Below are 27,422 nucleotides of genomic sequence, written 5' to 3'. Positions count from 1 at the left end.
AAATGGAGTGATGCATGTGCCATAGAGAGAGGAAGACCTGGATACTTGATGATGGCTACAGGTAAGAGAGGGTTGAGGTCTACAGGCTGTCATTTTCCAGTAGGATTAGGGGATGATGTACAACAGTCTGGAGCATATCCTGAACCTGTCACCTGGCCGCAGGATACCCTGGTTCCAAGTAATGACCAGAGTCATTTTGGAGGCCAGATATGAGGAGAGGTTCACTTCCTAGATTGGACCTCCTTGAAAGACAACTGTGAGCCATGTTACTACCAGAGGACATGTCAGTGGTCTGTGCTACTGCCCCGGCCTGTGAGGACGTCTAGGATTCACAGGACTCTAAGTAGTCTGGGTTGTGTAGCATGAAAAATGCAATTTAATCCCCAGTTCACTCTGAGTGTGTATATGCATTCACATTCACCATCCAATAAAACAGTCTGGATAAGCAAGGGCCATTTTCTCCATCAAGGATCACAGTGAGAGTGGCCTTCATTAAGAGCTGTGCCTAAATCTCCTGGAGAAGGCCTTCTCTTTCCCAGCCCCCTCAGTACTCTTGCCACTCACTCAAAACCAAACAGGATTCTATCCTAGTTCTGGGCTCAGCCTTCCCCTCCCTACCTGGCACATAGACCCCCAACTCCCAGAAGTATGGTGGCACCCTGTATACAGAAGACTGAGAAGCACAGCATCTATCTCTGACTTCACTATTTCTGATCTGAGGAAACATAGATTGGGCCCCCAATTACAGACTGTGTTCTACCTCCCCTGAGCAGCTTGGCTGCAGCGCTAGGGCACTCCAGCAGCAAGGTAGACACACAGCTGGGCATCCAAGGGCATAAGAGAGCTGGCCTGGCACCACCAATCCAGCCACCACAGCCTCCTCACTGCTGATGGCTTCTGACATGGGTAGAGGTAGAAAAAGACTCATCTCCTCTTGGGGATGCTACCCACTAGTCATTTGCCAATACTCCAGTGAAAATACGGACCACAAAAAAATGGACTTCCTTTTTTTTTTCAGGGGTAGAGAGTGTTATGCAGGAAGAGGCTCTGAGAAGACTGGGAAGTGAGTCCATGATGGGAGCTTTCCAAATGATCAACAAAAAGTAAATAAATAAATGTAAAGTATTATACTATTGGCATTTTCTTCATCATGTTTTCCAGATTTTTTTATTTGTGTGAATGTGTGTGTATCTGCACATGAGTGTACATATGCGTGTGGGTGGCTGTAGTGGCCAGAGGTATCGAATGCCTCTGAAGACCGAGCTACCAGAGGTCATCAGCCATGGTTGCTGGGCAGCAAACTCGGGGTCTCTGGAAGAGCAGTTTTATCACTTGATCACTCTTTTCATTCCTGACACAGAAGAAAGGCTCTAAGAAAACATGTCTGGTAGACTTAATCAAGGTTTTAATTTCTCTGTTCTTTCTCCCTTATTGATGTGGAACACTATCTTCCCTTCTACCAGCTTCAGTGAAGGCTGAAATTACAGAGATTCTTGTAATAAACAAAAAAGGAACAGCAGTGACAGCTGAGTGTGTGGCTTCAGACACAGGTCCCCAAGGGCGCCAACGTTTCTTCTTCGTTGCTTTCTCTTGTAACACTCTTAGGAAAGCTAGCTTGTCGTGAGTACACAGCTTGTGTTTCAGTAGAGATTGGTTGTGAGTCTCCCTACTCCTCAGGGGTTCTTGGCCATGACCCACAAAGACAAAAAGAGCAGGAGACACAAGAAGAGTTTGGACAGTATGAAGGAAGGACTTCCAGAGCCTGCTGCAGGGAGACAAGTCTACTTTATAATTCCAGGGATAGGGTATATGAGGGCATTTACAGGTATGAGTGGAAAGGGCTAATTGGTCATAACATAGTACTTAATTATCCTGTGGGAAGCCAGAGAGGAACTAGTGTGCTGAGTTATATAGCACTTGCAGAGGACTACACAAGGTCGTTTTTTTAGACAAGTCCAGGCATCTGTGCTCAGGAGCACTCTCCAGACAAGGTCACACAGAGCCAGGGCAGCCCTCCAGGGAAAGGGAGAGTCATCCAGAAACTGAAGACTGCGACCTTAATAGCAGAGGTCTCTCACAATTGCTATCCCACATGAAGAGGATAATGGTTCTTGTGAGTGGCATGGCATTGATGTATGCCTGTGCATCCTCTTACTATGGTAATCCTGGCTGACAGCAAGGCAAGACTGCAGTCTCCCAGGAAATCCGGAGTCAGACGGCTTCTTTTCTTCATCCTTGAATCCTTACCTCATAAGAACTATACTTAAAAAAATGCTAGTTATTTAAAGCTGAGAAATTTTGCTTTAATGTTTAAAGCAGCAATAGATAACTGCTGTAACACCTGTCACTTATATCTGCTGTAAAATCAATTCCGACAATGGAGTTTTGATCATTCTGTCTGAATGCAAAAATCCTCCAGAGGAATGACAATTGAATTTTCTGCTCAGAAATGGCATATCATTTCAGTCAAGTATTCAAGGTTTTATGCAATATATTACCAACACATCTCTTCCATTTCATAGCCTAGACTACTCCACTGCAGTAGATGTTTCAGCCAATTGGGGAGGTTATATACTTCCTGTATACTATGCTCTATGAAGCTTGTATTTGTTTCTAAAGAAAAATACAGTGATATTTTGCATGCTGACCCTGGAGACTTTTATTCTCAACACTATTTCCAATCTTTATCTTAAGGAAAGGCAGGGTGCATTATAGTGGAATGCTGTGTATCACTTCAGAATGATATGACAGCGATAAGAATATGCTTTCTGTGGTCTGATATTTCCCCTGGTGAGGGCACTGGTGTAACTTTGCTTTGCTTCAACACAACAGATGCTGTCTCTCCCTCTGTTGACTTTGACCACCTTTCCTTTAGAGCTATGGGTTGTGAAACACCTTGTTGGAAGATTCATTGCTTTGGCTACGATTTAACCACAAAGTTTACCTTAGAACTCACTCCTGCCCCATATTACAAAACTGTTCTGTGTCATGTACCTAGCCTAGAAAAAAAAAAAGTAATGCTTATCATTTTTCTTTTTCACTTGCTCCTGCTTTAAGTTTTGCAGCTTTATTTTCTGTCTCTAGCTTCTCTTTAGGTTTAAGGCTCTTGGTTTTGTATTTCCCTGACTAGCATGGAACTCTCTATGTTCACCAGATTTGTCTTGAACTCAGAGATTGCATATGCCTCTGAATGTTTAATTTAAAGGTATTCCCCACCACACTTGGTCCTCAAGTACTATGCTTTATTATTTCTTCTTGGGGAAAGTGTTTTCATTAATTTTGTGTTATCAAAAATACCTAAACTGGATAATTAATAAAGAATAATCTTTGTTTAGCTTGTGGTTTTAGCCATTGGAAAGTCCAAAAGAATGTTGTTAGAATTTTGTGTCTATGTTACATCCCTGCCAGATCATGAATTCCAGGTTCAGATCCTGTCTCAAAAATAGGATGAAGAGTGACAAACGAAGAAACATAGCATAGACCCCTGACATCCTTACATGTATGCCTGGCCATGTGCATACCCATACATATGTATATGATCAAGAACATATTCACACATATTCAACAGACACGTCCAACTGTTCAGACAAACTCACAACTGTTATAACCAGTTAAGCTCTATAATCCTTCAAGGCTATGACTCTAATAAAGCAGTTTGGCAGGCTTGGTTCTTCATAGCAACGTGCTCTGAGCTGTGAAGTATGTTCCCTTGTCGGGTTACTTTCTGTCTTTGCATCCCAGGAGGTGCTTCATGATACAGGAGGATATCTCAAATTAGTTTTTCCTATTTGCAAGGCATATAGGCTTAGACAAAATGGGAAGTCAATATTACATCACTTCTCCTCAATGCAAAGGGGTTGCTAGAGCCACATAGTGGAAAGAATTGCTACGAGACAGTAACTTCTGGGCATGGTGGGGCCATAATTGTACACACAAACTCACAATAGTTGTAGCTATCTGTACAAGACCTGAAGATCCCAGCATGGAGACAGGAAAAGGTCATGAATCCTACTCCTAGTTGAGGTGCTGTTGCCAGTTGATGGTTTCTTGGGAAGGAAATAGTTTTTGCTAAGGGTCCAATCCCCGGGAAACTTCCCTTGCTACCATGTATGGCCTGTAATCATGTACATATGGATAGCAATAACTAAACCCAATGTTTATATTAGAAAAAGTACGAAGGTAAGAGAGGAACATAATAGAGACATTCTGAGAGGAGTTGAAGGGGAAAATGAGGTTGGATATGGCCAAAATAAATATATTTTGCTCAAAGGAAATAAAATATACTAAAACACACATACACACACACACACACACACACACACAAAACATAACAAAGGCAAGAAAGTGTGTGTGTGTATATGCATGTGTGTGTGTGTGTGTGTGTGTGTGTGTGTGTGTGTGTTAAGCAGTATGTCCTGATAGCTGCCAGATTACTTGGTGTTGTTATATAGGACAGACTTCCTATATAGCAACTTGTTTCCTGGAGACAGAAACAAATACCAATTCTTTACAAAGAGCTTAGCTGGCCCCCCTCCCCTGTGTCTCATGTCAAGTCAGGTCAAATAGAATATGTCTTTGTTTCTGTAGCTCAACAGCAAAGGGCTAGCAAAGGACTTGGTATCTGATTTCAAAAGAATACTTTTTTCCTTGTGTAGACACTGTACCATATTTTCAAAGATCATGTGACCTTAGAAGTGTGCTTAAGCTTTTCAGTGTTATGTCCCTCATTATTCAATTAACATATCTACCTCAATATTTGCACAGTTTAATCTACTATCTCTACCTCTTTTTTAAGCTAGTAAGCATCATCCAGACCAACTCCTTTAACTCTACTCTCCAATGACCCTTTGGACCCCGTTTTTATCAAGCCCTATGAATTTTCCTTGGCTCACATCTATACATGCCTTAGATTGTTTTTATCTGAACTCAAGAGTATAAAATGGAGGAGTGATATTTATAGTGAACTTATAAATGCATGTAGGCCTTTTGAATTATGGGAAATTAGTAAATCAAAGTTATCTACCACTTTTTGCCTCTCAGGGACACTTGTGGTTATTTCTATAAGAAAATTGTGTTTCATGTTAATTAGTACCATTTTGCTGGCTAGTTTAGGAAATGGAAATGAAAGGAGGGCCTGAAGGAAGGAGGGTGAGAAGGAGATAGGGAGAGGAGAGAGAATGAGAGAGAGAGAGAGAGAGATTTTGTCTACTCTCCCTCAGTTTCTCAGAGGATATGCATCCCTAGCCCCCTGAGATATCTATTACATTTCCAGCAGTAGTGGTGCTCTAAAGAGGAGAAGGGTGAACTGAATCTTTTCTGGGCGCTCTTCCAGACAGAGACTTGGCCAGGCGCATTGCTGAGGACAATCGCATCTGCTCTGCTTCTGAGCCATGTGAAATGTGCACACGAAGACGTCGGAAAACGATTCACACGGCTTTGAGCAGCTCTTGTTGAATCTGTCACACAGCTGAGCCCTGACGGAAGCGGGCCCACTGAGGATCCTGTCACTCCGACTGTGATCACAGAGAGTCCTCCCTGCTCTCTGAACTTCACATTCACTTAACAGAACAGAAAGCAACCACTTTTCCTTGGAGTCCTTGGAGAGATTAAATAACATAGTGTTTTCAAAATGATATATACAACTTAAAAAAAAAAAGAGACTTGCTCTACTATCATTATTGTACCTTCCATTCACAATTTCTTCTTTGTACCTCTATGTTTAATCTTTTTGTTTGCAAGTCAATCAGAAGTCCTGTGCTGAGAATTAAAATCTTGGTAGTATTTAGGCCCAATAGCTTAGTGTTCTAGCAGATTCCCATCTTCATTTGCACCTGCAATTTCAACTGATAATAAGTCTACTTCTATCTGGATTGTCGGAATTGCCTCTGTGCTTTGGCACTGGCTAATGAGAACTTTCTCCCTCTAATTCTTCAGTACTCACTTGGCTGGACCAGTCTTAGCCACTTGTCAACTGTATATGCAGTCAGGGATGAGCAACTGCTGGTTAGGAATTCAACAGGATGATTAAGAACGGTGACATGGGGGGAATCTGCAACAACTTCCACATCCAATCTCAGAATGGCACTTCTGCCTACATCTTCCCTCCAATTGGTAATGATCATCGTGACTGAAGAATAATAAGACACTCTTCAAAAAGCATTCACATCTTCCTGTATGTTTATGAACCATGAAAAGAACCAATGCTACTTCCTTTCATAAGTTAACACATGAGTTAACTTTTACATATGTGTGAACACACCTAAATAATGTATAAGTATGCACTTATGTCTACCTCTTAAGCTATAAAATTTTATTTAAATTATTTACCATATCTTTATGCCATAAATGTTGCCATTCATAATGCTATAAGATTATGTGTGTGTGCACATTTGTGTGTGCATAGACTGTAAGATTATACATTTTAAGAATTTTGAACCCTTCAAAGTTCATTATACTGGGTAAGGGTAACAAATGGTAGCAAAGCATAATGACGCCTATATCAGAAAAGGTCAAAATGAAACTCATTACTTTGCGTGATAACCTAAAAATTTAATTAAAAATGAATAGAATATATTCATAAAGTTCATGGGTTACAGATACAAAAACAGCATAGTAATATTTTCATCTCAGTATGAATCTCAATTGATAAAAATGACATTCAGAGTTGTTTAATTTTTAGATTTTGAAGAGAATAATTACACATTTCAATAATTGTGATCTCCCTAGGAACTATATACACAGTTTATAATTATATTATTGGTTTAATAGGCATATCGATTTTTCTTATAAGCATTCCTTTTGTAACCTATTTAAGATAAGTTTAATCCAAGTGTATGAGGACTACATGTTCATTTCAAAGATGAAGGGAATTAAGACATCCATGGTTTTGAAAATTAGAAATAACAAGGGATAATATATTTTAGATTTCCATCCAGTCTTCTTTATTTATAAGTGTATATATACATATATTCACATTTTATGGCAGTACTAGCAATTGAATCCAGGACAATGTGTGTTTTAGGCAAGTAAGAGGTCTATCACCGAGATGCTTTCTGCCCTGTGCTTTCTATACAAACTATCATTTCACCCCATGACATTTTAAATTTCGCTCTTCACATCTCATAAAATTTTCCTTATGCCTCTAAATACTTTAGAAAAATCATTTTATTTTTATTTTATGTGTATGGGTGTTTTTCCTGGGTGTATATCTGTGCACCACGTGTGCTCTTGGTGCCCATGGAGATCAGAAGAGGGTGTCGGATCTCTTGGAACTGAAGTTACGGCTGCTTGTAAGCCACCTTGTTGGTGCTGAGAATTGAACCCGGGTCCTCTGCAAGAGCAGCCAATGTTCTTAACTGCTGAGCGATCTCTCCAGCCTCTAGAAAAATAATTTTGATGGAAACCATCTATGTTAAATATGATTCCGTCACAATGTCTTTAATTAGTTTGTATGAACTCATTACATCTTTCTTTACACCTAAAGGCTGTTGTTAATGCGTAAACAAGATTTTAAGCAGGGACACAAACATGCACATATTGAAATACTTCTCTTTAAAACCTCTTCCCCTGTCTTGGCATTCTTAGAGCATCTCAATGCAGGCTTCATAGAACCTTCTGTAGTGAAGTCTAACAATAGTTTAACAGTCTTGGAAGCAGAGTCAGGTTGATGAATGTGAGTTGCTGAAAAATCTGTGAACTGTGTGCTGTTTCCAAGTGCAGGAAGTGGGTGAGGCTGCCAGTATCATCTAGGGGCTGCTAGCTGAAATGATGATAGATTTGAGCATTGTCTTATTCCTTTAACTTTCTCCTCTCCTGTTCTGCTATTCTGTTCAAACACTTCATCTTTGTTTTGCTTATGGGGTCACTTCCTTAAATAACTAAAGCAACAGGTGATCCTCCTGCCTCAGAGGGTTCAGATTGGAGGTGTAGTGCCCAAAAAACATCAAATTACTTTTAAATTACCAATTGTACTGTCCACGGTGCTACTAATTTTGTGTAAAAAGTAAAAAACAAGAAAAATAATCCATCCTACTGTTTAATGGGGGTACTACCTGTTAATTAGGTTTTATTCCTGCTATATTTTTCTTTCTTTTTTTTTTTTTAAACTCACTTGCTTCTTAATAAACCATCTGTTTTTTCCTCTGTGGAATTCTTTGGGGGAACTCTTGACCACACAAAGTCAATTTTCCCATGCAATAGACTGTTTCTATCTTTTAAATTTCGAATTGTTTTTGGTTTCTGGGTGGTCCTAAGATTAACTTTGGAAACTGGGGTAACATACTTTTCAATCCAGCAGATGCTCTAGTTTTCAGCCTTTCAGCTCCAAGAGAAGCATTCCTGGGACATATAGACATTTTTGTTTCTGAAGAAACAAAAGGGCGAGCTCACTTCCCCCTTATTTCTGCCTCTGTCATTCTGATGACTATTATGTCTTATTTTTCTATTTCAGTATCTTGAAACTATCTTATATGTTGAATAGCAATATATGTGATAGTGACAATGTCTTTAATATCCCCAATAGCATGTATACTTTATAGAGGCAGCTATATAATATCTGTCCTATTGGCAGCTGTGGTATGCCTGTCTATAGCCATATCTGCACATATAGATTAATTCATCTTTACACTCTGTAAACCACAGATTCCTAGCAGGGTATGCAACATTTATAATAGCCAGCCATTCCATTGCAATTTTTCTACCTGGAATTATTTTGGGATTCTCTTATGCAAGCAACACCCAAACATGCATTTTTCTTTAAATGTGGATTTAAAAAAAAAATTGGTGTGTGAGTGTGTGTGTGTGTGTATGTGTGTGTGTGTGTGCGCACGCGTACGTACTTGTGAACATGTGGAGCTGAGAGCACTACTCTTGGGAGTCAGTTCACTTCTGCCACCTTGTGGGATCAGTGGATTGAACTCAGGTCATGGCCAGGCTATGCAACAAACACATCTTACCCTCTAAGGTTACCTTGCCAGTTTCAAATATGAATTTTTCAAACACTCATTTCTATTATTTCCTTAGGAGAGAAGCAAACAAATTACTGATCATTCAGAAACCAAATTTAGGGCTTTGGCTTTTGTTCTGCTTTCAAGCTAGCTTCTTGTCTTCCTTTTTTCTAAACAGCAATTATTTTACCTAAATTAATGTCTAAGAATAGCTCGTTGAACACAGCAGCTTGAGAGATAGCCCAGAAGAAGGGCAGGGAGGTGTTGATTCTTGACAAACAGCAATTGGACACGTAATTAGAGGTGCTGGCTGGGTTAGGCTTGCCCTGTGAAGCCACCTCAGAGATCTGTGCTAAATAAAATGGATGTTACTGCTAGTGCTAAGCTAAAAATTAAGGGTTGAGTCTCATCAGACATTTACCTAGTGCCCCCTAATGGCAATGTCCAGTGCTAGATGCTGGAGGAATGTAAAGAAGCTGAAATAGAGCCTTCACATAAATGCACACAATGGGAAGATAGGTATAACGGGATCTGTTCACACAAACGTGATGTCCACCATCTAACTATGTTAGCATGACAAACAAGCGAGAGAAGGCCGTGGCCATTTAATCTGTGTTGGGGCCAGGGGAGCTTTCTCCATTTGATCTAGGCTGAGCTTAGTATGCCTGTTGTACCACTAACTGTTCTGTTCTTTCAAACTCATTCCTTATGCTGCCCTTTTCTAAGACCTTTCTCATCAGTGACATCTCAAGGGCTCTAGTGCCCACGGGGAGAAAAGGAAAGAAAAGGGCCATCTCTTCCAGTCTCCTCTGCGTGGGCAGCCTCACAGGCCTTAGTTTTGCTTCCTCTATGGCTCAAACTCCAGCCAGACCTAAGCACTGCAAATTCAGCTTCAATCCAGTTGCCATGGCCCAAGGATTCTGGTGACGCCTGTGAAATCCTGGGCTTCCTCTGGACGCTTGTCTGCTCTTTGCTGGGATATACACTCTTCTGTTATTTAAGCAACATCTACCCCATGTTTAATCACTTCTGTGTAAGTTACCAAGAGACATTTTCTGCTTTTTGATTTCACCCTGACTGACATGAGAGACAGACCATCCCCAAGGAGACAGAACAGCAGTTTCTGGCCTGTAAAGGAGAGAGGGAACAGAGTATTTAATTTGGGAGGTTAAAGGCGGGGTAAAAATAGTCAAGGCTCCCATGTGTTCTGAAACTGGGCTAATTAGCACCAAGCCGTTCTAACCCTAATAGACCTTTAGGAAGGCCAAGGATGGTTTAGTGTTTGTAGACTGAACACGAGGAAGACCATGTATCCAATGAAATTTAAATGATGTAGGCAAGCCAAGTAACTAGAAATGTTTGGATAGTCTGCGTTTCTTTCTTCCATGAATTTCCAACCACTTACTGGCTCATTTGGGAATCACCCACCGAGAACACCAAAGCCAGAAAAGGTCACCTTCCTCCTCCTTACAGGTAGGAAGCCACTGTAGCTTGAGGATGATGAAGCAATTAGCCCAAGGTCACACACCTGGCACAACCAGATATAGAAGCTCCTTCTCCAGTTTCCAAATGCAAAGCTCTTTCCATTTTACCCTAGGATCCCTTAGCATGCCCCAAGTTATGTCCTTTGGTAACTCTAAGGTTTCAAATTGTTTTGTTCCTTATTAATAGCGTAAAAATTCAAACTAATAGCAATGAACCTATCATTCATTGCTATTATGATTGCATTATCATCATCAATGTAACCTTTTTGAAGTGAGTTTTAAGTGCAACACATTTCTTTCCTAATGGGACAGACATGGTACAGTTAACTGGAGTGTTAATAGAACTCAGGGCATAGAGGGTTTTGTGAGTGAAACACAGGAGGGTAAAGAGTTAAATGTATTCTCACACAATGAGCATTTATGAAATCTTATAACTACATCATTTTATTTTTTAAAAAATCTAGATCTTGTTTTGGAATTAAATAAACACATTGAGGCCAAGACTTTAGAGACATTATCTGTTTAATAAATATGATTGTAAAAGCAATAAACAAGAGCAATTATACATTACACTACATAGTATTTAACAAAAAATACATCAAAAAAGTCATTTTAAAATTAGAAGTAGTTCCAATACTATAAGAAAACTTTCATTTTTTAAATTGGCTTCCTATAAAAATAAGTTGGCAAATGCGGGGTTTCAATGCTCAGTTGGAATCCTGGAATACACAGAACAGCTGCCAAGCACCCCATTGCTTTCAAAGTTTCTGTTTGGAACTTCTGAAAAAAGCAAAGCAAGCCTCTGCAATTTGGACAGTGAATCCAATTAGAATAAGGCAAGGGGGAAACGTTGGTGGGGAGTTCAGGGTAGAGCCTGCACAGTTTGCCCTCTCTCTGGGCTTTTAAGAAAGGTTGCAGTATCCAATTTGTAGCCTGCCCTGAATCTTACCTTCTATGGATTCCCTCCCTGCATTCCTTTGGCCTTAAGTCCACCAAACTCCTCATTCTGTTTACACCTGCTATTAGTGAGAGATAGGCACTTGGTTCCATCCCACTTGTAAGTTCTAAATGTTCCTTTCTTGTTGGGATTTGACCTCAAGACAAACTTGAGCATATGTCATCATCACCCGGGTGGCTGGGTGACAGTTGGTTGGGACAACCATGACTCATAAACAAAAATAATACTATTGATGCCCTAGAATTTTCAAAATAGCAGGGTCTGTTTTAGCCTGGTTTGAATCTGCATTTCAAGCAACTGTATGTGACACTGATAGCCTTGTCCTAGACATCACATTTTGAGATCCACTAGCAAAGTTTATAGGAACTTGGCAGTCCTCTCTAAGAATTACCTTGCCTCCCCAACCACCGACACCTACAGGTGGGAGGGAGCTTTAAGCAGAGGCTCAGAAGGACACTGGAGAAGCTGAATCTATAGCTGACTACTTTGGGTGTTGTCCAGGATGCCAGGAATCTCATGCCCATCTCTACTTTAAATGAAGACTTACAGACCCTTCTTCCCCATGTCTTGTCATTCACTCATTGTCCTTTCATTGAAACAAAATTTCACAATATTATTCTAGGCAAGGCACTGTGCTAGATCAAGACTGTTGTTCTTTTCTAATAATGATTTTTTTTAAATAGAATTAATTAAACCGCAACACTGAGGAGTCCCTGTGCTTGTTTGAATGGACCTATTTTGATTTCTAAATACTTTGTCTTCCAGACTAAATATGGAAGACTCCAACTGAAGAGAGTAATCAATGAAGATGTTTCCTGTGAGATAGGAAGCCTGGCAGGTTGAGAATTGATTGATCATGTCCCCAGGCAAAACTGACCATATAAATTCACATGGGACACCGTCTACCATAAAGCTTGACTAAATCTGGCACCTTCCTTCCTACTCTCCCCTTGCCACAGCCATCCAAGACCAGGGTCATCTGATCATGGAATCAGCCATTCAAGAGCAGGGATCATACTGATCATTAGGATGCACCGAGGCCCTTGACAATACCCTGTTGTTGGCTTTGGGACACAGCCAAGTGGGAGGATAGGCTCTGGAAGTGGTTTACCAGAATATCTGTCATTCCAATTTGAGTTTGGGCTTTTTCTAGTACACAGAAGTGAAGGGACCTCAGTCATTAGAAGAACTTCAGCAGGAGCCCTGCTCTCTTCTGGGGGCCTCCGTATGATTCCCTTAGGGAAACTGGCTTTCTTTTGCTTTGCAGCCCTGAATGTTGTGAGCCTTAATTTGCTGTAAGCAGCTATCTTTCCATGTATATTGATTTTTTTCTTTATCAGTATCATGACAATTGAAGATCAGTGTACACACATGGAATCAGAAAGATCATCTTAAATGGTCAAATTCTCATTCAAATATATGAGAAGACCGATTTTTATAGATTTTTCAATACTCTTATATATTGAGTCCATTAACCTGTTTCTCCTTGTGATTAAAAAATCAGTTTTATTTTACAAATATGGATATAGAGTGGAAATATCAGATAACAGCAACTATCACAGAAGATGTTTCCTTCCAGTATAGTCACACTTTCAAAACATTTCTCAAAAGAAATCTTCTAGAATTAGACCGCATAAGATTTTTGTTAATGGAGAAACCACCACTGTTCATCTCCATGCTTTCTTTTCCAAAGCGCATGTCCAGGTTTGGAATACTATGGGTGTATAAACTCTTTTACACACAGTATATGTTTCCAGGTGGGAAAACCAGAGGTATTTGGCAAAGGAAGGTTTTTTGAGGAGGAGACAGAGGGGAAATGTAAGCGAAGCCAGCTGGGCAGGCTGCAGCCTGGCCAGAGCACACGGAAGCTGGCATGCTGGAAGTGTACAAAGTTGATAGAGCTAAAGACTTGTGAGAGAAGGAGTCAGGGTTGTGTAGGCTGGTCCAGTTTTAGGAAATGTAAGGTTTAATATCCAAAATCTAGCAACACATTTGAACAGGAAAAGAGAGAGTTGTCAAAAGATAAAGAAGAAGGAGGAGAAAAATCTGAAAGATGTCCAGAGAGCATGTTCACACATGGGTGACCATCCAAATGGGAAGGTAGGGTACCAAGTGAGTACTGGGGGAAATTCCCATTGGTTTTTGTCTTTGTTTCTATGTTCCTTGGGGTAGGAGTAGGGGAGGCTGCAAGGAGAAAAGATGAGCAGGAAACGAAGGTCTATTTCTGATAGACCGCTGTGCTTCCCAGCCTCGCTTCTGTTCCTATGGAACCTGCATACATGGATATGGAACGGTAACTAGCATCTTCATCCCTGCGGCCACAGAAAATGGAGAGAAAGCAGCCTGTGGTCCGTGCTCACCAATGGAGCCACTAACACTAACTTAGAAAGGAAATGTGACACTAAGAAGCACAGAGAAGAAGCTTAGGGTTTCAGTGTCCTGTGCATGTCTTTGTGTTTTAGGAAGAGGCTGGGGATGGCTAATCCACCCTCAGACCTCTAGGGCTAAAATAGCTGTTAAGTCTAGAGCCAAGAATATTTCCAAAAATACATGCAGATCTCCTTGGCCTATGTATGTTATGAATTTTCTACAAACACGACCGATCAGAAAAAGAGAAGAAAGAGGGAGGGGAGTGTTTTCCATTAAAATAGAGCACCTGTACACTGCCCCTCCAAACATGTTCTCAATATATTGTCCACATGCACAGGCTTAAAGCTAAAAACCCTTGTTGTCTGTGTCTGAAGAATTTGAAAGTCCAGATGCAGTGAGTGTTTACTTGTTATTTTGGATTTTGATTGTTTTTTATTTTATTTGTTTGTTTTTGTTTTTGTTTTACTGGCGTCCTCCATTCAAACATTTACATAGGTAGGGATTTCTTTTGTGCTTTGATTCTCAGCAACTATGGAAATACTTCCTGGCAAAATAGGAAACAGAACAACAGAAGAAGAAAAAAAACATAAAGTTAGTGGTCATGATGGATGATGCACTTGCCAAGAGCGAATTCTTTTCTGATCAGCAGATCTCCTGTAGCCTTTGGGGGTTTTCCTTAAATTGCAAACTGTGCCCCAGCAGATCCCCGCTTTGGCGATGAAGGTGGAGTGGCTTGTCTCGGTCTTTGCAATCGGAGAGATGAGTCACCAGGTTGAGTAGAAGGGGAGGGAGGGGAGGGTAAAGCTACTCTCCTAAGAGAAAACGTGTAAGACTTACTCATTTAATGACACTGGAAATGGAAAGGTGTCAGAGACTGCAATGTGCTGCGAAATGTTCAGAGCGGAGGAGGAATTGCTACTTTAATAAACAGCCACAGTGACTCATACCACATAGAAATGGAGACAGAGAACCAAACGATCCCCTAAATAATGCAGCATTTGAGATGCTTTAGAAGGGGATGGAGAGAGTACAGTACATGCCGATACCCCGGCCAGGAAGGCAGAAAAGCTTCTACACATTCTAACCCCAAGCTATTGTGTGTTTTTACCACCCTGTCTGCACCAAATGGAAGAAAATGAACTGTGAAAATTGGACACCAGATGTGGCTGCAGTGGTTATTGTTATCTCTGGCTAGTGTTACTCGTTGCATTTAAACTTACTCTAATGCAGCCACAGACCTTTCTCAGGTCTGCTTACAGAGAGGACTCTCTTTTCATTTTCAAATATATTTTTCCACAAGTAACAGATTAAAAATCTTTTCTATAAAGGCCTTCTAGATGACCTGGAATCATACACTTAGCATGAAGTGTGGAGTACCAAATAATTTCTCCATCTCAGTCAGTCACAGAGAGCAGTGCCATGGGAGGGAAGAGAATCCACAATGGCGGCTCCATGAGTTTGTCTAAGTTGTCAAAAACTTCTATAATAATTGTAAGATTTAGCAATTGAACTTCAGGCTTACTCCAGCTAGGTATAAGACTTGTGCTTAGATCTCAGGATAAACAATGCTGCATTGATATCTGATACCAAAAACCTCTTGTTAAAACAGAGAAAGGCATCTGTTTGCCCCTCCATAGTCTACTTCTCCAACTGGGCTCTCAGGATCTCCAAATCTTAAGTATTCTGCAAACAGCACGCCTTTCCTTGACTTAGGAGTCTCAATTTCCACACTTCCAGGGTGATAGTTTCAAGACAGCCACCGGACTAATACAAAACAAAATGAACCAAAAAACCTAAAACCTTCTCCCTACAGTTGAGTTACCCAACTCCTTCTGGTATTCTAAAGCAATTTAGTCACAGAATTGTCTGTAGTAGAGACTTGTGTGTTCTGTTCAAGACAGCCCATACCCTGTCTACTGCCTGTCTTTCTCCCGACCTTCCCTAGACTCTGAAGCTTTTCCTCCTTAAATAGCATTTAGTGAAAGGACTATGCTGATTGCTCATATACTTTGGAAGCTTAGTGTTTAAGAAAAAGATTGTTTTTTTTTTTTTTTTTGAAAAGGCGGGAGGGAGCTGGAGAATTTAACTAGAAAAAGAATAAAGCTAAAAAAGAGCAAGAAAGGGCATCTTAGCTTTTGCTCTCAAGGATGTTAGAGCAGAAAAAAAAAGTTGTTACATAAAGCCAGAAAGGGATAGAGGGCAGGTTAGTTGACTGCTCAGCCTGGGTAGCTGGCAGCTACCAGGCCTCATTTACCTAGGAGCTGGGATTCCACCTTCTCATCTATAAGCTGGCCAGGCCTCCTGAGGTCAGGGTGAGGGACATTGGGCCTGCTTTCAGTGTGGCTGACTGGACTGATCAGCTCTTGTTCTTTCTCATTTTGCATCTGGGCATAAACATTTATCCCCGGAATCTTCCTAAAACATTAACAGAGAGCATCACCGCCCTGTACCAGAGGTGCATTTCACTGTGATTCATTGCTTCTGCAGCTGTTGGAAAAAGGAGGGAGGTGGGGATGTGGGGTAGGAGGTGGAAGGAGAAACACACACCTTTTGAACTTGTAGATGACGAAGACAGCCAGCCCCACAAATACCACTGAAAGCAACATCAGCATGGCGGATCCGCTGTGGGTAGGAGTGAGGTCCACCAGTGGGGCTGGGGAATAAACAAAGCACACACATTAGCAGAGACATGAGAGGGTCATGGGGTTGACACTCTAGCTTGGTAAATTCCAGGAGACTGCATAGGATATACAGATAGGATACTTGGTCCACAGCCAAGCATGCATCTGAGTGTGCCCCAGCATTCCTCAGAATGCCCTAGCTGGTTTGTCCAAGCACTACAAGAGAACAGTGGGAAACAGAAGAGGCTCTAAATCTATCCAACCCATTGCTAACTGTCCAGACTTGGGCTGGTTGCTTCACCTTAACGTGTCATATGTGGGTAAAAGAAAATAATGCACACTTCACTGTATGTAACTGTGTTATATCTACTTATTAGTCTCTATCAATATTTCCTTTAATTCTAGTGTTGCTCTTATCACTATTATTAATCCATCATGTTACTGATGGGCTTACATCTTGATGAAAACCACTGTAGGATGAAACTGTTAAACATATAAGCTACTCCACAGAGCTCAGAGAAACCCACCACAGATGTGCCCAGAACCCTTAATTGGCCTTACATTTGGTGAGGTCAAATCATTTTAACAATCATATTTTATAATAAAACATTCAATGCTTTATGTAATTTACTGAGTACTAAACTAAAACAGAGCAGCTGAATGGCTGTTTCACAGTATTGTGAGGTAGAGACGTGATACATTTAAATAGTCAAAGTCAAAGATAATCTGCATTGTAATTACAATTATTATTATTCTCATTATCATTATTATACTGATGCTTTGTATGTAAGCTTTTCTCAGCGCAGAAAGCAGTCAAACCATAAATAGGAATTGTGTTTGTGTGTGTGTCTGTCTGTGCATATGAAGTATAAATTAGTTCTATCTCTTCCTTGGTAGTTGCAAGATGAAAAACTGCAAAGCAAGGAAATGTTTACATGTTTATGGTTTATATGTTTATGGTATTTTTCTTTTGTACCCAGGAAGATGATGATCATGTGACTGCTTTAAATAGTTAGTATCCTGATGCTGGGGCAGAGGTGTTCCATGCAATGGTCTCTAAAATTTCTAAAATTCATGGCACCGCACCCTAAAACTCCAGCACTTCAAGTACACAGACATCCTCACAGACAAAGCTCAAATCTCTGAGTTTTCTTTACCTGGCAGTTCTAGGAAACATTTCTCCCCAACTCCTCAGGGTCAAAACTCTTGCACTTGTAATGATTGTTTGCAATTAATTTTTACCATATCAAGAACTGACATTCAGCAAATGTGGTATAGTTCAAGCCAGAGAACAATCCACCTGCACCTTAGGGAAGTGTGGACAGTGTGACCTTTACCTTCCATCAATTTAAGCAAAGCCCGATGCCCAGAAATGCAAGTGACCTTTAAGCACCCTTTCTATGACTTTTCCCTGTTGAAAGCCAAGAGGGTGGTGCTCTGGTCATCCAAGCAGAAAAGTTCAAGAGTAAATGACTACAATATTAATGGTCTCAGACAGGACCCATGGTTGCATCTGCTCTGTCTGCTTTTTGAAAGGCTTATATTTCAGCCTATACCAGAAAAGGTATTCCATATGACTAAAGTCAGTGCAAAGTAAAAAGTCGAAGCCTCTTTTTTTTTCAGGAAATGGGCTTAATTTATTCAGGAAGTCAGCTGTTCCCAGGCGCTGACTATAAGGAACCCTCTTGTTTTCTCTCCACTTGAAGTCTAGCAGCTTTGTGCAGTAGAGCATGTCCTGCTGCAAGAGATGATGGAGTAGCCTCATCGCAGGGAACACTCACAGTCACAGTTTTATTTTGTATTAAAATAAAAAAAATTAAGTTCTTGGTATAATCAACAAAGGCTAGAAACACACCTGAGTGTATGCTGCTATTAGTAGAACATCACAGGAGAAAAGAACACTTTCCATTGTTACAAATACTGCCTTGACTATTTTTAACAGACTGGAGATGGGGACTGTTAATCACATGACACAAACAAAAGCAGCTAAGTTCCTGAGCTGAAGGCTACCCTACAGGAAGAACTTCATTCAGACACACCCAAATACCCACAATGCTGTATGCCCCATCTTGTGTAAAGGACCAAGAATTAAAAAGAATGTTTCTCAGAAAGGGGAGGAGGATGAAGTCTAAACTGACAGATAGTGTAGGAAGAAAATTCAGAGGGGACACAAGTTAAAACATTATGCTTTAAAAGAAGCCATTAGGATCCTAGTTCATATACTTTTAGATTTTGACCAGACACACGTGCATATGTGAGAAGATGGGTCATGGACAGACAGACAAACACACACACACACACACACACACACACACACACACAGAGAGAGAGAGAGAGAGAGAGAGACAGAGACAGAGACACAGAGACAAAGACACAGACAAAGAGAGACAGAGACAGAGAGAGACTACTGACTGACTGAGAGAGAGAGAGAGAGAGAGAGAGAGAGAGAGAGAGAAGATAGACAGATGATAGAACAGCTGTCATCTCTGGACCAATCTTGTTATTTCTGTACTTGCATACAATCCCGACAAGCTCAACCATTTAACCGTTTTAAAATAACTCTGCCTCCCCACCCTGTTATTCTTCGTCATCTCAATATCAGAATCAGATTAAAGGAATAAGAATATAACGTGAAGGTAACCTAAAGTAAACCGTTAATTTGCAAATGAACAAATTGTGATAGAGAGGGGCCTTGGATGATGAGGACTGTCAGAGGCATGGATGAAGTTAAATTCTGCAAACCAAGCAGAAGGCCTCTGTAGTACAAGCAGAAAATGAGAGGTACAACCAAGAAAACCACAGAGCTTATTTGAAAGGGTAACAGTTGGCAATTTTTGTTGTCAATATTTTTTTTTCTGTTGAGGCAGAGTCTGCATAGCCCCAGATGTCCTGAAATTTAATATGAGGACCAGGCTGGTCTTGAACTCACAGAAATCTGTCTGCTTCTCCCTATCTCCTGAGTGCAAAGATTAAATGTGCCACTAAGCTTGGTGTAAATTACATGGAAAATAATATGAGGCAATTACCTTAACCCTGTTCTTACTCACATGAAGGGAAACACACATACACACACACACACACACACACACACACACACACACACACACACACACACACACACAGATATATACACAGACACACCTGGACACCATTTCCCTGATCTTGGCTTCCACCTCCAATTGCTTTCCTCCCTTCTGGTTGAAATTTTCAATTTTACATCATCCGCATCCAGATCACTATTCTTAAAAAAGCAGCATTGATATTGTTGGGCAATTGTCACATTCTTTGGAGATTGTTAGTTTCTTATTTTTATTATTCAACATATTCTTTATTTACATTTCAAGCGATTTTCCCTTTCCTGGATCCCCCCTCCCTGAAAGTCCCATAAGCCCTCTTCCCTCCCCCTGCTCCCCAATCCACCCCTCCCCACTTCCCTTTCTGGTATTCCCCTACACTGCTGCACTGAGCCTTTCCAGGACCAGCGGCCACTCCTTCCTTCTTCTTGGGCATCATTTGATATATGAATTGTGTCTTGGGTATTCCAAGTTTCTAGGCTAATATCCGTTTGTCAGATTGTTATTTTCTTCAGTTTGGGTTCTAGTATGTGCTATCCATTCTACCTCCCAGTATGCATCTATTAGTCCCTTTGGGGAGACAGGGGGTGGGCAGTACCTCAGGCAGGGGAGCCACACACAGTCAATAGCAGGGGGGAGACCGAGTGGCACTGCTCTTGGTGTTCCTTGTTTGGCTTCTGCTGGCTGATCTGTGCCTGCACATAAAGCTGTCTATTGCTATTCATGCAGAGGTGTCTGCAAATCTTAACTTCCCCAATATTTAGGTGTGTGTGCATGCTTTGCTGAGGAATGGAAACTGGTGATAAATGGATTTGGGCTTGTTGTGTGGAATTAGCATAAATTAATTCCTCTCCAGTTTCAGCTTCAACAAGGTAGATATGAGCGGGAAAAACTCAGACAAGGTTTTTGTCATTATAGATGCACAGTGTGTAACATGGATATAAGCATTACTCCAGTTGACTAGACGCCCGATGCCTCTGGTCACACACCATTGCTAAAAGCCTATGAGGGACTTGGTGGTGCTTTGAATTGTTGTATTCTATTCACTAGAATCTGAGTTGATTATAGTAGTAGAATGATACCACATCCAGAAAAGTGATTGACATACAGGAAATGCCAAAGTCGTAGCCATGTATCTGTATGTGAGAGCAAAATCAAAAGTCCAGACTTGGGCTTAGGTTTGGAGCTAACTGAATTAATGGGAGCTCAGGTTCCCTATCTGAAAAAGGCAAGTGAAAATACTCTGTGCTTCAGTACAGTTGTGGAAAGTCCAGAGATGGATCTATGAAGAACAGGGCACACCAGACATGGAAGATACTTTATGCTATCTTATTAATAAGTCCATATTCCTGAAAGTATATTCTTGAGAGAGAGACTTCTCAAAGATGAGGAAAGAGTTTCTCAGTGCAGTCACTTTGGGGAATGAAACCCTTGGTATTCCCCCACCTAGAGACTCTTGGTGCACACAAGTGTATGAAATGTATCCAGTCTTACAGGAAGGAGACACATTAAGCCATGCCACAACTTTGCACATGCTCAATTAACCACAGAGCCTTTTAAAATGGAGGTCCGTTTGAGCAAGGGGCTTGCTTGATGCTTTTTTCCTCCAATGTTACTTTTACCAAAAAATTGCAGAAGGAAGTACACTCTACTTTGATTTTTTATTCTTTCCTTCCCTGCCTCTGAGGCACACCCAAGGGTTTATATTCAATACTTGAAATATAAAAATTGTGGGACCAACTATTTAGAAGAATGTGTTGGAGACATTCTTCTTCTACATTGCTGGAACAAAATTCCTAGCCAATGCAACTTAAGGTCCAAGAGTCTATTTTGGCTTCCTGTGCTAGGGAATATTGACACCAGTGAGGAAGGCATGGTGGGAAGAACAGAGAGATCCTGGTCACACTGGGTCTATAGTCATAAAACAGCAATGAAGTCTGGTGCTCAAATCATTTCATCCTTATTAAATCTAGAGTTTCAGTACATGGAAGGGTATGGTGCACTGGCGGTTAAAGAGGATCTTCACACTTCAATTAAACTTACTTATCTAATGTACAAAAGACATGTCCAGATGCTAACCAAATCTACACAAACCCTCAAGACATGACCAGAAGCCTGTCCCCCTCCCCCAGGGGATTCTACATCCAGTTGGGTTGACACTCAGAGGAATTGAGGTGATATAACAATGTCATAGAAAAGATTTTTAGAATGAAAAGTGGACAGAATGACTAGCATTTGCAGTTCACCCTAACAAGCATCATAACCATGGGCATCATAAGCTTCCTCTGGCTCTCATAGCTAATGGGAACCAATGGACTGAGGGATGAGGATGAGTTTCCCTATAAACTACCAAACCCCTGATCATTGTAAGTGGTCATATTCTAACAGAAAAGCAAAAAGAACCCTGAAACTCACCCAGTTCAATACTGGCTACTTATTTCCACCAGAGGGCTTTCCCTGGCAATGATCCAATAAACCAGTAGCTCCCCAGAAAGCCATATATATATATATATATATATATATATATATATATATATATATATATATATATATATATATTCTTCTATACTCCATAAAAGTAAGTCCCTTATACCCTGTGAGGATTCCTGGACCATGGACAGCCCACCCCATCTTCTGAACACTGGGATTACTGCTGTGTACAATCCTACCTGGTTTAAACAATGCTGGGATCAAATCCAGGGAGGGTCTGTGAATGCCAGAAAAGCACTTGACTATCTGAAGGGAGATAGCTTACTTAAAAGAACCAACTGAGAGAATCTATTGCAAGCTAAAAATTTATATATATATATATATATATATATATATATATATATATATATATATACATATATAACATTTCTGTATATGCATGCATAATATGTATATGATGATATATGTATATCTATGCATGCATATTAAGGTGTCACAGTCATTTATCACATTGGAGGGAAAGATATGTTTATGTCTCTTGGCACCTGTTATTATTTATCATAGCACCACAGTGATTTAATAACTGTCAAAAACTACTCTGAAACAACCTAGTTGTTTAAAGATGGAAATATATTTAATTTTAGAAAAAAGTAGAAGGGAATAAAAATACTATTATCATGGCTTTACTCATAGATGACTTACTTGTAAATAATAACTGAGCAATCAGAGAGTAAAGAGGCAAATAAATTTATTGACTGTGGAAGAATTTTACTAGTGCTAATTTCATCTCTAAATGGAAAATGTTATTGCAACAATTTATTTCACTTTACAGTTGAGTGCTCCACAACAACTATTTGGCATCTGCATCGATTATGCTGTGGCTTCGATTACACTGTAGCTTCTATAACATGCTGCCTGGGGCTTCTGCGACCTCACATGGAAAGCATCTTCACCAAGATGGAGCTGGAGAGCAGGATTCACATAGTGTCATGGTCTAGGCTGAAAGCTAAGCTTTCTTGCCCACCCTAACCCTTTCCTCCCAACCTAATCAGCACTAGTGACTGAACTGGATGTGTCAATCCTCTAATATCTCTGTGGTATCCTTTTATTGTACCTTCAAAAGAAGTTAAACCAGTTGGCAACAGCACAGAGGGAAAGGAAACAGTTTATTACAAAACCCACACATGCCCTTGACAAAGGATGATTTTCTAAAGGTTGCCTCTTGAACAAGGCAACGAATGGACAAGAAGGGATGGGAACAATATTCTCATGCATTTTTTATTCTTTCATTTAATATGAGTTTTGAGGCTTTTCCTCTGCAAAACATTAGCTTTTTAGTTTTACATTTTAATCATATGTACGCCAATCTCTAGGAGACCAGGAACCTACAGACAAGCTGGGAAGAAAGCCTTGCATCTCTGAAATACAGGTGGAAATAACAAGAGGCAGCTATAGCATTTTCTCCTCGTATTAGCATACGAATTGCACATAGAGAATAGCATTTGCTTAACTCTCATTCAGCTCCCAGTCTTTCAATTCGCTCTGCCACTTAGATTCTAGTTCACATTTTAATCATTTGCAATAGCTTCCCAGACACCTCTTGGCTAGCCTTAGCCACTTATCTTGACTATGGATATAGCATATCCCATATTTAGAGGTATATTTTACTTATTACCTACTTCCTCTCACAGTTGTCTGCCTGTTCTGACTATTAGGCTGCCTCTGCCCATGCCAAGAAATTATATTTTAATGTTTATTGCTACATTAGTGTCACAAGTCTTTCTTCTCTGTTTTAGTAAGTGTGCAGAGCTGTAAATCAGATTTAATGATGGACAGGGAGTGTCTGGTAGCTTCCTTCATTGCAGACATATTTCTGTTTATGAAACGCTTTCTACAGAAATATATAGACTGGTCAGGGAGCTGGGCATATATGCACAATTTTGAGCATGCACAATCAGCAAGCCAATAATTTTTCCCACTCTCCCTGTTATAAAAGTAACATTTAGATTAGCAGTTTCTTAGGATCTAGGATTCCTCGTTCTAGCCAATGAGCCCCCCTCAGATTTCCATTTTTATAATGTTTCTAAGTTTCACTGCAATGTGGTCAGGCTATAAACCATATAATCTGTAGCAAAGTCCTCCTACCTTGGCTCAGAGACAAGTTTTTCAACCATAAAAGACAGCTTTATTCATCCAAATGGTCTGATGATCCAGTCAGCTTCAGTATCTCTAGAGACTTGCGTGAAAGTCCCATTATTCAATTTCCAGTTTATTCACCCAATAAGCTAATCTGGTGAAGTATGAATAGCCATGGAAGATTTTGTTTTCATTTTAGTATGGATTAACCTATTCTAGTTTGTGCTCTCAAATGGATTGTACCAGAATAGCCCCTTAGTTGCTTTGTCTTACTGACTGTCCTTACATAGCTATTTGTCTATTCTACCATCAAACAATCAGCAAGCCAATAATTTTTCCCACTCTCCCATGCCAGCTTTAGTGGCTAGTCCTGGTTGTCAACTTAACTATATCTAGAATGAACTACAGTCTAGAATTGGAAGGCTCGCCTCTGATCCTAATTTGGAGGCTCAGAAATATAAGTTTCTGACCTGGATCTTGGCATGGAGACCTTGAAGCATAGTGGCTAAGACAAGGAGATCTCCGAGTTCAAGATCATTTGGGATTAAAGGCATGGATGCACACACCTTTAATTCGGGCCACACTCTCTACTGGAGACCCACATGCCAATAATCTGGGCCACACCCTCTGTTGAAGATATATAAGGACATTGGAAGAAGAAAGACGCTCTCACTCTTCCTTGCCTGCTTGCCTCATGGGACTGAGAAACTGCTAGATCCTTGGACTTCCATCCACAGCTGCTACTGATCATTGTTGGGGAGTTGGACTATAGACTGTAAGTCATTGACAAATTCCCTAACTATATAAAGACTATCCATAAGTTCTGTGACTCTAGAGAACCCAAACTAATACAGAAGTTGGTACCAGGAGTGGGGTGTGCTCCTACCAGGAGCCACAAGAAACATTGCATTGAACCAGAAGCTCAGACTTCCCCCTGGCCATTTTGGGCTTCTAATGCCCTTAAACCAACAAGCTAAGAAAGGAATAACAGTGTTAGAAGGGGTGATAGATCCAGATTACCATGGGGACATTGTATTGCCTCTCCACAATGGAGGTAAGCAGGATTATGTCTGGAGTGCAGGAGATTCCCTAGGGTGTCTCTTAGTACTACCATGTCCTGTGATTAAAGTCAATGGGAAACTACAACAGCCTAATCCAAGCAGGATGACAAAGGACACAGACCCATCAGGAATGAAGGTATGGGTCAATCCTAAAGGAAAAGAGCCAAGACCTGCTAATGTGATTGCTGAAGGTGAAGGAAATACAGAATGGGTAGCAGAGGAAGGTAGTTATAAATACCAGCTAAGGCCACGTAACCTGTTGCAGAAATGAGGATTATAAGCAATATGAATGCTTCTATCTTATTTTGTTGAAGATAAATTTGTCTTTCTTCCAATCCCTTTAATATCAATTGGTATTGAAACACTAAAAGAATGTTCCCAAGGGACATTTCCCCATTGTAAATTTACAAATGCGTTTGTGCGAGGAATAGTTACATCATGTTAGGTGTATTTACAGTCTTGTTATTGTTTCATGTGGACATGAGATATTATTTGTGTCAAGTTGACAAGGGGTGGATTGTAGTGGCTATTCCTGGTTTTCAACTTAACTATATCTGGAATGAACTACAGTCTAGAATTGGAAGGCTCACCTCTGATCCTAATTTGGAGGCTCAGAAATATAAGCTTCTAACCTGGATCTTGGCATGGAGACCTTGAAGCATAGTGGCTAAGACAAGGAGATCTCCGAGTTCAAGATCATTTGGGATTAAAGGCATGGATGCACACACCTTTAATTCCGGACCACACTCTCTGCTGGAGACCCACATGCCAATAATCTGAGCCACACCCTCTGTTGAAGATATATAAGGACACTGGAAGAAGGAAGACGCTCTCACTCTTCCTTGCCTGCTTGCCTCATGGGACTGAGAAACTGCTAGATCCTTGGACTTCCATCCACAGCTGCTTCTGATCATTGTTGGGGAGTTGGACTATAGACTGTAAGTTACTGACAAATTCCCTAACTATATAAAGACTATCCATAAGTTCTGTGACTCTAGAGAACCCAAACTAATACACCAGCCAAATGTAAGGACATTTTAATTCTAAAGATGAGTGCTCATGGAAGCAAAGATATAGCATTTGATGGGGCCTGAAATATTCGTATCAACAAGTAGAACTTGCCAGAACTACCAGTGGACTTTTCTTACCTTGGAATATGACATCTGACAGGAAGTGGGAAGTTAAAGCCCATAGTCTATTGTCTTAATCTTCCTCCTGAAATCCAACCTCCTATTCCAGTTTGCTTACTGACTTTATTCTTAAGGGCACTGATTCCAACATAAGCCCCTAAATGCACCTTCCTTGTTGAACAAGGGGCTCTACCACTTAGGTTTATGGGACCATCAAAGAAATCACCATCTTTGCAACAGCCCTTAAAATATTCTACATTATAAAGAGAATTAATTATGAATGATCATCCAAAATTACTACTTAAAGAAGCATTTCAGTAGGTTGTTCCTCTATTTCTGCCTTATCCATTGTTACTGGTCTGTCCACTGTGTTCCTACATCGGTATTTGTGGCTCAGCTCAGTCCAGTATAGAATGAGAGAGGGTCCTACTTAATTTGTCCTATGTTCCACTCATGGACCATACATTTAAAGAAAGTATTGCCAAATGAGACATAGAAGATAGAAGCACTAGAAGAATAAAATGATAAATCTGAAATGTATACTACTCCAAGTTACCAATGAAAACAAACAAAACCAAAAGATGCCTTTTAGGGATTTTTAGTTAATTGTTCAGGTTTATTACTTTATAATGGCCAAATGGCTTGCATCAGACTCTGAGCTTTAGTAAATGGCCACCAAATACTCCTTACAATGAAATTCCATCTTGAAAATGTATGATACAGAGCACTAAGTCAGGTGCAATAAGCTATACTTCATTCAGGCTTTTCTCAATATCAGACTTTTGCTCCCCTGCCCATCCTTTCTCTTTCTCTTATTCTGAGACACTGAACTCCAAAGATTATGAGTGTGATTTTTCTTCTAGCTGTCCATTCTCAATGCACAAATAAATATGCATTCCTACATCCAGAATAAGGAATAAAAAGAGAGAAAATGTTTTTCTCTAGATGCCTATTGGATAAAATAATGGAAGTCTCCACTAACCAGGTGTTCAGCTAGAGTAGTCATGGAGACTGGCTCACAAATATAAATTTCTACAGGTTATGAATTATGCACCTGATTATTTTTAAAAGTAAAGTTTGTGGAGCAGCTGACAAGTGCAGTTTCTCTGCTGGATTCAGTTGCGGTGACAACATCATGACATTAAGAACCTACTCATAAAATATCAGGATGTATGAGGAAGATGAGGAGGAAGATAGCCATAATCACCATGAG

General features: G+C 40.4%; 1 protein-coding gene across 4 annotated transcripts in view; it reads right to left on the bottom strand.

Moving 5' to 3' along the window:
- Window positions 1-6,997: 6,997 nt before the first annotated feature.
- The window catches only part of Sorcs1 (sortilin related VPS10 domain containing receptor 1), a 534,948-nt gene continuing 514,523 nt past the window's right edge, over window positions 6,998-27,422 (bottom strand). The window contains exons 25-27 of one of the 4 annotated variants that reach the window (XM_052183891.1): window positions 16,305-16,410; window positions 16,012-16,172; window positions 11,012-14,301 (exon numbers count right to left, since the gene is read on the bottom strand). In XM_052183891.1, the coding sequence (XP_052039851.1) occupies window positions 14,237-14,301; window positions 16,012-16,172; window positions 16,305-16,410 (332 nt within the window). In that variant the 3' untranslated portion in view covers window positions 11,012-14,236. Of the gene's footprint in view, window positions 7,379-11,011; window positions 14,570-16,011; window positions 16,173-16,304; window positions 16,411-27,422 lie in introns of those variants that run through there. The other 3 variants (XM_052183884.1, XM_052183901.1, XM_052183911.1) reach the window with 3 other exon arrangements.

Source organism: Apodemus sylvaticus, chromosome 1 (genome assembly GCF_947179515.1).
Source record: "Apodemus sylvaticus chromosome 1, mApoSyl1.1, whole genome shotgun sequence".
NCBI lineage: Eukaryota > Metazoa > Chordata > Mammalia > Rodentia > Muridae > Apodemus > Apodemus sylvaticus.
The sequence above is the reverse complement of the archived record's forward strand: the minus strand, read 5'-3'. Positions and strand labels throughout refer to the sequence as shown.